The following is a 15997-nucleotide window of genomic DNA, read 5'->3' on the forward strand; positions in this document are numbered from 1 at the left end:
CCATTGGGCTGCAGGGAATATAGTTGCTGTTCCTGCAACCTTCGGGTGGCATCGTTGTGGCACTGCAGGAGGCCCAGGATGGACATGTCGTCTGAGGAATGGGAGGGGGAATTGAAATGGTTCGCGACTGGGAGGTGCAGTTGTTTATTGCGAACCGGGCGTAGGTGTTCTGCAAAGCGGTCCCCGAGCCTCCGCTTGGTTTCCCCGATGTAGAGGAGGCCACAATGGGTACAGCGGATGCAGTATACCACATTGGCAGATGTGCAGGTGAACATCTGCTTGATGTGGAAAGTCTTCTTGGGGCCTGGGATTGGGGTGAGGGAGGAGGTATGGGGGCAGGTGTAGCACTTCTTGCGGTTGCAGGGAAAAGTGCTGGGTGTGGTGGGGCTGGAGGGGAGTGTGGAGCGGACAAGGGAGTCACGGAGAGAGTGGTCCCTCCGGAAAGCAGATAAGGGTGGGGAGGGAAAGATGTCTTTGGTGGTGGGGTCGGATTGTAGATGGCTGAAGTGTCGGAGGATGATGCGTTGGATCCGGAGGTTGGTGGGGTGGTACGTGAGGACGAGGGGGATTCTTTTTTGGTTCTTATTGCAGGGACGGGGTGTGAGGGATGAGTTGAGGGAGATGTGGGAGACACGGTTGAGGGCGTTCTCGACCAATGAGGGGGGCAAGTTGCGGTCCTTGAAAAACGAGGACATCTGAGATGTACGGGAGTGGAATGCCTCATCCTGGAAGCAGATTTGGCGGAGGCGAAGGAATTGGGAATAGGGGATGGCATTTTTGCAGGAAGGTGGGTGGGAATCTCTATCAATATTCCCCTCATTTGCCTATCCCTTTCATCTCTCTCTCTCTCTTTCTCTCTCTTTGGGATGTCTCCAACTATCTGCTCCCCTCTTTCCACCAACCGCACCCCCGCTGCTATCCATTCTGATGGAGAGTCAACAGACTCGAAACATGAACTCTGCTTTCTTCCGACTGATGCTACCAGACCTACTGAGTTTCACCAGCAATTTCTGTTTACAGGTAGTTCTCGTATAATGCGATAGTTGCGTTCTTGTGTAATCTCACACTATAGAAAATTGTGTTATAGGAAATCGCTATACTTGTACAGCAGAAAGTCACGTTATCCAAACAGTGTCTGCTATTCATCAATCGCATTAAAGCCAATTTGCGTTAACGAAACACACGTTATAGCAGAAATATCTGTATATTGTATGAATCATTCCACTCACATTCTTTCACCCATCTCATCCTCCCAAACTGCAAGCCCTTCCTGTACACTGTGCTTCATGTTGCTCACTGGAAACATCTCAACACCTCAAGCTCGTGTATTGCCACTTATTGCTTTTCCATCCACTACCATCAACACCTTCCTTTGCCTCACTGCAGGCCAATTTGGCCCAAGACCAGGCCAAGGGGGCCAAGACTAGTGGTGGACATCAGGATCCTCACTCCCTGTTTTATATATATATGAGAAGCTATTGACGTTAGCCTGAAAACAGCACGGCCACACATGTGGGGACACTGAGACCTCAACGTCCAACTAACCCAACAAGCTTCATTGTATTATTCTGCACTGCTCTGCCATTAACACCAGTGCCAACTCATGCTTAACATACAAAAGCTTTTATCCCTCTTGGAAAACTAATTCTGTCCCTTCTCTCATGCAGGCACTCATACCAAAGAGAGGCCAGTGTTAGAGACCCTCACTTCCATTTCCATCTCTGAGGAGAAGGCCTCTAGAACCCTTACAGGATGCACTGGCAAGGCTTTCACCTGCACCTCAGTAAGCATGGCGACCTTCAACTTGGTGGGTACTCTTTCTAGATTAGTCTTGGCAGCACAATCTGGTGAGCACATCACTGATGTGTCTCCACAGCTGGTCAAGCAAGAAGCGTCCCGGGTCTCAAACACTTAGCTGGGAACCAGGCACCTACTCGCCTCAGGGAGAAGACAAGCCAGTGGTCTTGACTATTAACTTGGTCAAAATGCACAGACAGGCACAGGAACAGCGGGCACATTTGCCAGGGGCATTCAGTAGCTAGATCAAAGAATGGTGGAGTCCACCAATGTTATCAATGCTGTGCTGGCTCTAGCATGTGCGCACCTAGCTGTCTGCAATAAAAGGATGATAATTGCCATGGAGACCTACATCCAATACACCTCAGTTATGCTAGAAATGCAGTTCTCCATCGCTGCAAGGTGGTCAGGAGGGATGAGTGACCCTGACCTCATTGTCCACCCCTTCCTCCAAGGGAGACAGCATAGGGTCAGCAGTCACTCAAAGGGAGGAGATGGCTCACACAGGATCCACAAAAACTTCCTCTTGGGCCACTGCAGACGTGCCTGACCCCTACAGAAGGGCCAGCTGAGGACGGTTAGCCTGCATCTGCACAGGACAGTCTCGGCCCACATGCTCCTGGGGACAACAGGCCAATAGATCCAACTACAAAACAGGCTCCCTTAATCCCAGCTGCAGAAGTCAGGTCTGCACTGAAACATAATAGAAGCCTAGAGCTATACAGCATGGAAACAGACCCTTCAGTCCAACTCGTTCATGCTGACAAGATATCCTCAATTAATCTAGTCCCATTTGCCCGCATTTGGCCCATATCCCTCTAAACCCTTCCTTTAATATACCCATCCAGATGTCTTTTAAATGTTGTAATTGTATCAGCCTCCACCACTTCCTCTGGCAGCTCATTCCATACATGCACGACCCTCTGTGTTGAATAACTGCCCTTTAGATTCCTTTTAAATCTTTCCCCTCTCATCTTAAACCTATGCCTTCTAGTTCTGGACTCCCTCACCCCAGAGAAAGGTCCTTGTCTATTTATCCTATCCATCCCCTCATGATTCTATAAACCTCTTTAAGGTCACCCCTCAGCTTCTGACGCTCCAGGGAAAATAGCCCCAGGAACAAGAGCAACCTGCTCAGCCCTTCAAGCCTGTTCCACCATTTACTGGGTGTTAGACTTTTGTAAATATGTCTTCACTTGCACTCCTAAAGTTTCTGCTTTAGTGTCTTTTTCACGGTTTCACCTGATTATATCATACACTTGAGGGAGGTGAGCAACCTCATTGGACACCCCAAGGATGAAAGCATTGCTCCTCTCTCAAAATCAACAGACTGCTTGATTTCAGATAGCTTCAGATGTCAGTGTTATTGAACTGTGATGCTGAGAACCACAGCCAAGGCATTGCACTTTCATGTGGAGACCTGTGAAGCTAAACCGTATGCAGGAAATGTACAAGAGCACGCTTCACACCCACCTGGTGACTGAAAGTACTGTTTCAGTGTTGATCCCACACATCTCTGGAGGAAAAGATTCAGTCTACCTAGCAGTTTTTCACGGGAGCATACTGTCATTCATGGTTTGGAGATGTATAATGGGCATGTCCACTCCCACTCATAGCACACTGGCCTGCCAAGAAACACTATACAAAGTGTTGTCTCTCACACATTCAACCCTGTGCCAGGGGATGCTCAAGCATTTGAAGGTAACTTAGCAATACACACGCACATTGAAGACTTACCAATGATGGAATGGTCAAAAGGAGATACCCCAGGACTCCAGCTGCCTATCCTGAGAGATTTCACTGCACAACACTCTGATATCATATATTGACTGAAGTCTTCAGAACTAACTAATCTTAGCTCCATGCAATATTAGTGCACTGTCTCACCGACTGCTGCTTTTTTCCTCATGGTCATAGATGTCGCGTGTTGATACTTGAATAAGCAAGATCACACAAAGGTATCAAGCATGCAATTAGACAGATAGTATATTTATTCAGCAACACAATAAAGTGATGGACTGCTACAACAGCAATGTCTACATGTCTATTGCACTAAACAGGAGCCCATTACCATGTTACCTATAGGATGTTAAACAATTAAAAAAGGTCAAACTTGGCTCATGCATAATAAAGAGAATGCTAGTGAAACACAGTGGATCTGGTAGCATCTGAGGAGAGAGAAACCGATTAACATTTCAAGTTCAATATGTTCTGAAGAAGAGTCATGTTGAACCCAAGCATATAAACAGCTGTCACCTGGAGAAAACGGCATCAGCAAAATCCCAGAAGCATTTATGCAACAAGGAGTGGGAGATGCCACGCAGGTCCGCAGTTGCTCCTTGAAACAAGCTGCTGGTATAAAATTTCAGAGCAGCTATGACCTTGATGTCGACCAGAACCCGACTGCCAACCCGTCCTCCGAGCACAACTCCAGGTCCAGCAGATGTCAGGCTCAGTGATGGTAGCTTGGGACATCCTTCATTGGCGCCTGCACAGTCTTTCCAAAAGCTATAGAAAATGGCAGTGAGGCCTGTAAGCGCAGCATTGCATTTTTCTCTTCTGCTTCCCTGGTGGATCTTCACCTGCTGCTTCTCGCTCTGGAGGCTGTGCAACAGCTGCTGGAGGTTGATGTTCTTGCTGACAAAATTATAATTGCTCCTTCTACGTTGTCTTCACATTTGAAACAAGGCCACAAGGAGTCCAGCCATGGTAAATATCCACGTCAGAATTGTGGGGAAATGTCAAAGAGAGAACAGCACTTCATTTATGAACAAAAACAAAGTTGCTGGAAAAACCCAGCAGGTCTGGCAGCATCTGTGAAGGAAAAAACAGAGGGAAAAAACGTTTCGGGTCCGGTGACCGTTCCTCAGAACCGGACCCGAAACATTAACTCTGCTTTTTCCTTCACAGATGCTGCCAGACCTGCTGAGCTTTTCCAGCAACTTTGTTTTTGTTCCTGATTTACAACATCCGCAGTTCTTTTGGTTTTAGTTCATTAATGGAGTTCCTGAACCCTGACATCACAAAGATGCCTCACGTTATGCTCAGACAGAGCGTGCCATCAATGCATCCAGGAGGTCAATGTCACACCTCAAGAAGGAGCTATGAGATATGTTATCTCATAAAATATGTTACTTGTACAAATAAAGCGTTCCTTCTACATTCAGTAGAACTATGGCAGTATGCCACCATGACAGCACTTCCACCAAAGTAAAGGAACCCTGGCACATCACAGATTGTGTGTTAAAGTGACTAGCTCAAAGTGTGATACACATTAAATATATTTCTGAAATGCAAAATCTGGGTGCTGCTTTTAAGTTAGCTTGTTCAATTACATTTGCTAAATTAACATGACAAGGAGGCAACTAGAGTGTAACAATGTAATACTTCAGGCTTTAATTTGTACTGTGCATTCTTGGACAATGAATGACCTGCTGACGAAGTGTAACGGTGTCAGACGGTGACATTACTAAATCACCGGGGGCATGATAACTCCAATTCACCCTGGCAGACCTCCAAGTCCAAATTTTACTCTGCCCCTAAAGAAAACATTAAGTTACTTCATCCACTCTGTATGTGTTGGCAGCCCTTTGTTATCGGGCAGTTGGCTTTACGTTGAAGCCTTTCGATTTTCAATTTTGTTCTTGTGAGTGACTTGCAAACTTTGTCTGACACAAGAATCCTCCCTCCCCCCATCCCTTCTGTTCCTTTTTAGATTGCTGTCACATGACCCCTATGACCTATCAGCCTGCTCCATTTCCAATTAGTCTTTTATATAGAGGTAGTAAGAACTGCCGATCCTGGAGTCTGAGATAACACAGTGTGGAGCTGGAGGAACACAGCATCAAAGGAGCAGGAAAGCTGACATTTTGGGTTGGGAACCCTCTTCAGAAAATATTTTATATAACCATTAATGTCCTCAATTTACCCCAAGAGCTCATGGCTTTGTGAATTGCCACACCCTTGATGGCTCTTCACCCTTCCCAGGTTGAGACCAGACTGATTGTTACCTGTGAAAACACACCCTCCTGGAGCTCCAGTCCCTTCCAATGGTCTAAGGTTCCACACAGTTATTTCAGGGGTTGAGTATTAAGGCTTTGTGTACTTATCAGGGGTCAGTTAATGGATTCCAAGGGAAAGCAGGCAACTCAACCCCATCCCCAGGCTCAAGTTGTTTGGATTGGAAGTAACGAGCAAGATAGATGAAGGATAGCCTGTGGACATGATCTATTTGGATTTCCAGAAGGCCTCTAACAAGGCACTGCACAGGAGTCTGCTAAATAAGATGAGAGCCCATGGTGATAGGGACAAGGTACTGGCATGCATAGAGGATTGGCTTACAGGCAGAAGGTAGAGAGTTGGGATAAAGGGGTCATTTCCAAGATGGCAACCAGTGACTAGTGGAGTTCCACAGAGGTCAGTGTTAGGACCATTATACATTAACGATCTGTACAAAGAAATGGAGGGCTTGTTGCTAAGTTTGCAGAAGACATAAAGAAGGGTGGAGGGACATGTAGTGTTGAGGAAGTGAAGAGACTGCAGAAGAACTTGGACAGGCTGGGAGAGTGGGCAAAGAAATGGCAGATGGAATACAATGTGGGAAAATGTGAGGGTAGGCACTTTGTTAGAAAGAATAGAGGTGTAGACTATTCTCTAAATGGGGAAAGGCTTTGGAAATCTGAAGCACAAAAGAACTTGGGAGTTCAGGTTTCTCTAAAGGCTAATTTGCAGGTTCAGTTGGTAGTTAGGCAGGCAACTGCAACATCAGCATTCATTTTGACAGGGCTAAAATATAATAGCAGCGATGCAATTCTGATGTTGTATAAGGCTCTGATCAGACCGCATTTGGAATATTATGAGCAATTTTGGGCCCCATAACCATGGAAGGATATGCTGGCTTTGGAGGGAGTCCAGAAGAGCTTTACAAGTGTGATACTGGGGATGAAGGGTTTGTCATATGAGGAGCAGTTGAGGACTCTGCATCTGTACTTCGTAGAGTTTAGAAGGATGAGGAGGGATCTGATTGAAATTTGCAGAATACTGACAGGCCTGGATAGAGTGGATGTGGAGAAGATGTTTCCACTAGTAGGAGAGACTAGGATCCAACGGCACAGCCTTAGTGAAGTGATGACCCTTTAGAATGGAGATGAGGGGGTATTTCTTCTGCCAGAGAGTGGTTTATCTGTGGAACTCATTGCTGCAGAGGGTTGTAGAGGCCAAATCATTGAGTGTATCTAAGACAGAGATAGATAGGTTCTTTATTAGAAAAGAAATCAAGGGTTATAGGGAGAAGGCAGAAGAATGGAGTTGAGAAACATATTGGGACGCCATGATCAAATAGTAGCACAAACTCAGTGGGCCACATGGTTTAATTATGCTGCTGCATCTTAAGGTCTTATGGTGCCAAAGGGTTGAAGTGGTAAGAGAGTTGGTTTAAGAGCAGCATGATAAATAGGTGGTTTGCTGCTGCCAATGTAATCTTCCATGGACAAAAGGTCAGAGAGGCTGGTGTCCATGACACATGCAGGGTCGCTGTGGTCTGGGGCAGAGTTGAATGACAGCTGGGACAAGCCTTTGGTGAGTTGCAGCCCCAAGTATCCACTTTGATCTGCATGTAGTGAAGGAGAGAAGTGGCATACGAATGATGCAAATTGGGGGTTTGATGAGATGCAAACATATGAAAATAGGATTCCCATTACTCAACGGTGAGATTCTCAAGTCACGGTTTAAAGGTTATGGAGGAAGTCACAAGAATTTTTACTCCGCAGAGATTCAAATTCTTTTCGATTAGGGCTATATCACCATTGCACATGCCTTTCCAAGTAGGGGAAAATGTTGCACTCTACTCCTTCAGCAGGTTTGAACACTAAGTAATTTTTAACAGATTAATGAACTATATACAACTTCATTGACAGGCATTTTGGCTTCTGCCAGGGCCACTCAGCTCCTTCCTCATCATATGCTTAGTTCAAACATGGACAAAAGAGCTGAATTCCAGATGTGAGATGACTGGGACTGCAGGAATTCTAGTAAAACTGGAGTAAATCGGAATCAGGAGAAAAATTCTCCATTGATTGGAGTCACACTTTGCACAGAGGAAGATAGTGGTGATTGGTGGAGATCCATTATCTCAGTTCCAGGACATGTTTCAGGTCAAATGTGACTTTTTCAAATCTGAAGAAAAAGGTACAATTATGGTAGAGTGTGTGTGTGTGTGTGTGTGTATTGGCAAGGTGAGTGAGGAGGTGTTGGAAGAGCAAGATGGTAGGTCTGGAGTAGATAGAGGGTGGGAAAGAATAATTGATAAAGATGTCATGGACCAAAATGCAAGCAGAATGGTAACAGTCACAGTAAAAAAACAAATCATTTGTCCAGAATGATTATGATTGACAGCCTAATGAACAGTTCAGTCTGAAAAGCAAAACCATAAATAAAAACAAAATTCAGATTGGTACATGGCAAAATAATGACAGTCAGAGCAGATGGTGTGTAATTGCTGAACCCATATTGACTACAGAAAGCTATAAAGTGCCAAATCAAAAGCCAAGCTTGTGTTGACTCTCTTGAACATTATGGCAGGATGTGGATAGAAAATGAGTGTGCCAACAAAGTGGTTAATTAAAATAGCAAGCAACCTGAAGTTCAGAATTGTGTTTGAAAACTGAGTGAAGGTGTTCCACAAAGCAGTCACTAAGCTGTGTCTGGTTCATCTGCTGCAGAGGAGAGCGGCAGGCTTACTCCCTAAGTCCCATGCACCGTGAAGATTAGAGACAAGTCAGGAGTGTGACTGAATAGTCTCCAACAACATTCATCAAACTCAAAACTATACAGGCCAAAGCAGCTCGCTTGACTGACACCTATGCACCACCTTAATCAGTCACCCCCTCTAAAACTGATTCACAATGGCAACACTTTGGGTGTACCATCAACCAGATTCACTGCAACAACTTACCAACTCCTTTAGCACCACTTTCCATACCCATGGCCTCGACCCACCTAGATGGACAAATACAGATGATATGTAGAAGCACTACTATCTTCAAGTTCCCTTCCAAGCCATACACTATCCTGACTAGGAAATATATCGTCATTTCCACACTTTTGCTAAAACAGGAGGTTATAATGGGGAGCAAAGAGATGGCAGACGAATTAAATACATATTTTGGTTCTGTCTTCACAAAGGAAGTTGTCAGTAATCACTCACTAACACATATGATTCACCACTTAGGAAATTCCGTGTCACAAAGGAGGACACAAATAAAGTTCCAAAAATGTTCAGCAACATTGGGTCTAGGGAGAGGGAGGAACTAAAAGAAAGTGATATTAGTAAGGAAATGGTGTTGGGGGAATTGATGGGATTAATCACCAGGGCCCAATAATCTATACCCCAGAGTACTTGAGGAAGTGGCCCACTGATGATCATAGAATCCCTACAGTGCGGAAACAGGCCCTTTGGCCCAAGAAGTCGACACTGACTCTCGGAGCATCCCGCCCAGACCCATCCCCCTATAACCCACACATCCCTGAACACTATGGGCAATTTAGCATGGCCAATCCACCTAGCCTGCACATCTTTGGATTGTGGGAGGAAACCAGAGCACCCAAAGGAAACCCACGCAGACACAGGGAGAACATGCAAACTCACATAGGCAGTCGTCCGAGGGTGGAATCGAACCTGGGTCCCTGGCGCTGTGAGGCTGCAGTGCTAACCACTGAGCCACCGTGCTGCCCCTAATCATCTTTCAGGATTCTATAGACTCTGGAACAGTTCCGATGGACTGGCATTGGGTGGGGTAGCTGATGTAATATCACTATTTTAAAAAAAGCAGTGGAGAGAAACAGGCCAGGCAGTTACAGATCAATTAGCCTGACATTGTATTACTAAAATGCTAGATTCCGTTATAAAAGATCTAATAGCAAAGCACTTGAAAAACAGTGTCAGGATCAGACAGACCAATCATGGATTTACAAAAAGGGAATCATGCTTGACAAAATTTTGAGGGCATGTAACTAATAGAGTTGATAAGGGAGAGCCAGTGGGTGTGGCTTACTTGGAATTTCAGAAGGCTTTCAATAAAGTCCCACATAGGAAATTAGTATGTAAAATGAATATATTGCTACTTCACCTGGAAAGAGTGTTTGGAGCCTTTGACAGTCCGGAAGAAGGAGATAAAAAGAAAGGATTTGCATTGGAAGGTCTCTTGGGAAGTAAATGAGCTGTGTGGGTATCACAGACTGGATCAGGGTCTTGTGGAGCAATTGATTTCTTTGGAATGCTGCCGAGTGATCGGGGAATGGAAAGTGTGTTGGGAGGTGACATCACACTGGAGATGACAGAAATGGCAGAGGCAGCATGGAGGCTCAGTGGTTAACACAGCTGTTTCACAGCACCAGGGACCTGGGTTCAACACCAGAATTAGGCAACTGTCTGTGTGGAGTTTGCACATTCTCCCCTTGACTGTACGAGTTTCCTTTGAGTGCTGTGGTTTCCTCCCACAGTCCAAGGATGTGCAAGTTAGGTGGATTAGCCATGCTACATTACTCATGGTGTCCAGGGATGTGCAACCTAGGTGGATTGCCATGGGAAATACAAGGTTACAGGGATGTGGGAGGTCTGGGTGGGATGTTCCTTAGAGGGTCAGCGTGGACTTGATGGGCTAAATGGCCTGCTTCCAGGGATTCTATGATGATCATTTGAATGTGGAGGTTGATAACAGAGAAACAGAGAGCAAGGGGAACCCCATCATGATTCTCTGAAGGGAGAGTGACAGCATGTTGAAAGTGGGTTAGGCAGGATTGTGAAATTGCTGACTATTGTGGGAAGGGAATCCCCATTTAAAAAAAATGTTTCAGAAGTGCTTGGACCATCAGAACAGATTGGACAGAAATAAAGAATCTGGAAGAACAGAATGGAGTCCTTTCTAGGCTTTGACTGGCAGCTCTGGGGTGCAGAATCTTCGATGACTCAATTACCGCAGTAAAGGGAGACGATATCTTAGAAATTAGCCCATGTACATCAAACTTTAAAACAAAAAGGGAGCAATCACATTGTTTGGGGCTTTATAATACACCCCCAGCAGTCAGGGAGAAAATAGAACTAGAGCAGTGGGAGTCATGCAAAAAACGAAATAGAGAGAGTGTAGGGCCAATATTTTCCTGTAAAAGTGAATGGTGGTGCCAGTAAGTCCACAGAAGCCTGAATGTCAAGGGATGTACAGAATTGGATACGAAAAAAAAAACACAAATACAGCAGGTCTGAATAGCAGAAGCCCCAGAAGTGTATAGAAAGTGAAGGAGTCACTCAAAAAAGAAATTAATAGAGCATAGAGCAGGTATTAAAGGAAAATCCAAAGACATTTTAAGGCAGAAAGGGTACCCAGGGTGAGAGGACATCCCAAAGTGGCAACATGTGTGTAAAGATGGAAGATGCAGGTGAGGTTTTGAATGAGTACGTTGCGTCCGTACTTACTATAGAGAAGGACAATGTAGGTATAGAAATCAGGCATGGGGACTGAGTGGAAAGAATAACAGCTGGATTACAGGGAATGGAATGAAATAGTCAAGGGTGTGTGGTTAATTTTGGTAAAGGAAAATCCATAATATAGGATAAAGGAAAACACTAGACAGCATTATCTGAACAGATATAATGCAGGAAGGAGGAAATACAATAGAATCATTTTTAGAAGTTGGGTGGAAGGAATTGTAATCCAGCTAGCTCTGGGAGTACACAGTGTGGAGCTGGAGGAACACAGCAGGCCAGGTAGCATCAGAGGAGCAGGAGAACGGACTTTTCGGGTCGGGACCCTTCCTGCTCCTCTGATACTGCCTGGCCTGCTGTGTTCCTCCAGCTCCACACTGTGTTATCTCAGACTCCAGCATCGACAGTTCTTACTATCTCTAGTTCTGGGAGTAGCCTTTTGGTGACTGTTAGTTGATAATCTATCCCCAGAAGTAGGGTCAGAGAAGTCAAGGACATCAAGTGTCAGAGATGGTCCATGTGAAGGGGAGAGAAAAACAGAAGTTTGAAGCAAAGTTAATAGAAGTTTCTAGCTCTGGTTCAAAGCTGGAAGCAACATCAATACAGTCATGAATGTAGTGGAAAAATAGTGAGGGAGGGGAACTGTACAGGGCTGAAACAAAGCATGATCCACATAGCCTTTAAAAGGCAGGTATATCTAGAAACATGCAAATTCCCAAAGTAACAACTAGAAGGAACTAAGCGGTGTCAAAGGACTTGAAGCTTAATCCAGGAACCGGTTCAGCCAGGTGAAAGAAGCAGGAGACAGTCCTCAGGCTTTCCTGATGGTGGATGGTGGTGGCAGTGTTCCTGACGAAAAAGGAAATGCTGAGGGAATGAAATAGGGAAGCTGAAGTGGAGGAAGACATCATGGACATACATAGAAGGAGGCTGGATGGGGCAGGGGAAGGAGAAATAGAATCGAGATTAGAATAATATCAGTTTGTTGGGTAAACACATGCTGAAATGTAAATTTACCAGGTCAATGCTGTACGTGGATCACGGGAAAGAGACAGAAGTGGGGCTATACAGTATTCCGGTGATGTTGGAGGTTGTGGGAAGGAGATGATGTCACTCTGAAGAATGAGATTGTGTTGCAAGGGATATAGGACAGGATTCCGGAAAGCTGACTCCAAACAAAGGGCAAATAAAAAACACAAGACTGCCCTTATCAGCAGGTTTAATGAAATTACCGGGGTTAGACCCGAGAGAAATGACTGCTGCAAGATCACAAATAGGTAGCTTAGAGTATGCAAAGAGATGTGAAAAACTGGAACATAATTTAAGAAGTTCAAGTTTGTGAAGAGAAGTCTGGCAAATATATTGAAAAGTTTTCCCCACAGAGTGCTCAATACATAGAACAGGGAGTTAATTTAAAAAAACTTCCAATCATTTTAGAAGAAGTTATGACCACAAGGCCATAAGTGTAGAAGCAGAAGTAGGCGATTCAGCCCATCAAGTCTGCTCCACTGTTCAATGAGATCATGGATGATCTGATAACCCTCAACTCTACTTTCCTGCCTTTTCCCCCACAACCCTTGATTCTCTTACTGCACAATCAGTCTATTCAACCTTGAATATTCTTAATTACCCAGCCTGAACATCCCTCTGCAGTAAAGACATCCACTGATTCATAACCCTCTGACAAATGTACCTTCTCATCTCTGTCTTAAATATTCAAAACCTAATTCTGAGATGATGTCCTCTGGTCCTAGACTCTCCCACAGGGGAAACAACCAGTCTGCATCTACGTTATCAAGTCCCCTATGAACCTTATATGTTTCAGTAAGGCTGCCTCTCATTCTTCTATACTCCAATGAGTACAGGCTTAATCTACTCCATCTCTCTGGTTAAGACATATCCTCCATATCTGGTATCAGCCTAGTGAACCTTCTCTGTATTTCCTCTAATACTTTTATATTTCTCCCTAGAAGAGGAGCCCAATTTCCAGCTGTGATCTGACCAGTGCCTTATATCGTTCCAGCAAAATATCCCCACTTTTACACTCCATTCGCTTTGAAATGAAGCTGATTATTTGTATCAAAGAGCTACAAAGCCTTTTTGAATAGTTTCGGACATTTATAATTAATTAACATCCACTTCAATTTACATTTTAATCTGACATGTGAATTTAAGATTGCAACTTGTAGAAAATTTCCTACATTTCATTTCTTGTTGATGAAAACCACAAAATGATAAAGGTAAAGGTAACTATATGATGAAACACTTTGTTGATGGGTTAAACAAATAATAATCCTCTGACAAATTTAAACTTTCAAAGCTCTGTTTTGACACATCAGGGTAAATTTTGATCTTATGACTGTATAAAATGGATGACTGTGAGTTGGCAATCCAATTTGTACCCTTCCCCATTTTATTTTCATTGACTTGCTGTGAAAGTCAAGATCTGCCCCAACATTTTAATCTCAGCGTTACACCTAATAGACAAAAGCAACCGGAATCCTTCATGACCCAGTAGCTCTGATAAAGCAACTGATTTTACACATTTCTAGCTGATTCAGACATATACAAAAATTGCTGAAATTTACATGTATCACATTGTTTTGGCAGTGCTTATAAAATCAACATAAGGGAGAGATCAGTACATTAGAGATTCAGTTTTTAAAATTTCTTACCATTTTGTGACTCTGTTTCACTGGTTTCAACTAAAATAATAAAAACATAAAAAGTTTAGATATTTAATTTGCATTTATCTTAAACATTTTAAAAAGTAATCAGGTCAAATGTTTATTTTATTAAAAAATCTGATTTAACAATTACCAGTTGATACACGAAAATCAAAGAGCTTTTTGGGTTATATTCTCTGCTGCAAACACTGAAGAATTTTCCAGATTGCACGTAACATGTAATACCAATTTCAAACAAATGTAAGAAATCTGCATAACTATTTGGCGCTTTGTTGTGTCTAACGTTCTTTGCTTTTGTGGGAAGAGCGGAAAGATCTCCCTTGCACCCTAAATGTTAAGAAATTTTAAACGCATCTTATAAAATGGCTCAGAACTTTTCTGTGGTTCAGAACATACAGGAACTTTTTCTGGTCTTCTGCTCACGTTTACGTTGTAAAATCCTGGGAATGAAAGAACCTTTAGGTTTTACTTACGTAGTACCAAAGACAGAATTGGAAAGATGACTTTCAACATCTTTCTTGCAATTATCAAAGAATAGCTTTCCTGTAAGAACACAACCAAGTGACTAATCAAGTACTGTACTGGATCTGAGGCTGGTTCAACGCATTGTTGAAAAACGCAAGTGACATGATCAAGAGTGGGTGGGGGGGTAAAAACAGGAATACCGTATTTCTCAGACTAAAAGCAGTCCCTAAATTAGAAGGCAGAAGCTCAGTTTGAAGAAACTAAGTCATTCAACTTAAATAGGGGTTACATTATCATGTTTTATTTGCACTGCACATGTAATCAACCAATTGAGAGAAAAGCTTTTTATGGGTTTATTTTATAACATCCTTTACCTTTCCTGGGACTCTGTTTTACTGGCTTTGACTGAAGTAATTAAAATGCAATGAAGTTTAGACGTTTAGATTTACAGGGGCTGGTAGTAAAACAGCATTCCCCATTTCTGAAGAAGGGTCCCGACCCGAAACGTCAGCTTTCCTGCTCCTCTGATGCTGCTTGGCCTGCTGTGTTCATCCAGCTCTACACCTTGTTATCTCAGATTCTCCAGCATCGGCAGTTCTTACTATCTCTGAGCATTGCTGTCCTGCCTCCTGGAGGTTAAGATGTAAGATGGAAAAGCTGACAGCAAATTGATTATAAAACAGCTCAAATCAGTATAAAACAACAATGAAACAAATATCGCAGAGAAACTATGTTACTTTGCAAGAGCAGAAATAGTGTTTTGCCTCGAGAGATAGGAAACTATGCCACCCCCACCTATTTATACTTATTGAAGGACTATCTCAAAAGATTATGTTTTGTGTAAGAATAAAGTTGACAGATTTAGGATTATTAGAAATCAGGGATCTATAGTTGTGCACGAGTTTTGTAGTTTGAGATGACTGCCCGAATTCTCAACTCCTACTTGCATTTTTGTTTTGATGAAAAAATTGATAGGGGTGAAAATGTCCACATCTGTACTGTGTTGGGTTGACTCCTGCTTAAGTCCACAAGTCGCCCAGAGTGTCCGGGGACTAGGCAATACACTGTGTGTTTAATGAATTATGAGAAAACAGCCAAAGAGGCAGTCACCAAGGGCGACTGATCTGTATCTCTTGCTAATGTGGTTACAAAACGTCACCTCTGGGTTGTCGCAGTTTATCTACCGCAATGTTGGATGAAAATTGGGGAACTCCAGCATCGATTGGCCTACTCCTGCTCCTATTTTCTATGTTTCTATCTGGAAGGAGAGATACAGTGTATTGGAAAAGGTTGTCAATAGCTGATGTTTAGAGGAGGGACAATGAGTGAAGGTAATTTGTTGCAGGTGCCTGTGCTATTGGAAGATTAAAGCATGCAAAAGGATGTTGAACTAAAAATTGTCATAAAGTTGTAACATATGAACTATTACTTTTTATATTGGCTGCTTTCATAGCTGAGACTTTGATTCAAAAGAAAATCCTTTTAATGAGTTTTTATTGGGTTTACGCGGACTTTTAAAGTGGCCACAGTAGTCATCCAGCTGGAAGCTGGCCAGGGAAGGGAATTTTAA

The 15997-nt window shown here is 43.4% G+C and overlaps 1 protein-coding gene across 8 annotated transcripts in view; it reads right to left on the reverse strand.

Moving 5' to 3' along the window:
- LOC109917392 (platelet endothelial cell adhesion molecule-like) overlaps positions 1 to 14569 on the reverse strand; it is a 106323-nt gene extending 91754 nt beyond the window's left edge. For 7 of the 8 annotated variants that reach the window (XR_007264593.1, XR_007264594.1, XR_007264595.1 and 4 more), the window contains exons 1-2: positions 14436 to 14568; positions 13951 to 13980 (exon numbers count right to left, since the gene is read on the reverse strand). Coding sequence is in view for 4 of the 8 variants with exons in the window: in XM_048610968.1 (XP_048466925.1) it covers positions 13951 to 13980; positions 14436 to 14475 (70 nt within the window). In the remaining 4 variants the exon portion in view is untranslated. Of the gene's footprint in view, positions 1 to 13950; positions 13981 to 14435 lie in introns of all 8 variants that reach the window. The other variant, XM_048610964.1, reaches the window with a different exon arrangement.
- Between the last annotated feature and the right edge of the window lie 1428 nt (positions 14570 to 15997).

The sequence above is a fragment of the Rhincodon typus genome, chromosome 23 (assembly GCF_021869965.1).
Source record: "Rhincodon typus isolate 14 chromosome 23, sRhiTyp1.1, whole genome shotgun sequence".
Lineage (NCBI taxonomy): Eukaryota > Metazoa > Chordata > Chondrichthyes > Orectolobiformes > Rhincodontidae > Rhincodon > Rhincodon typus.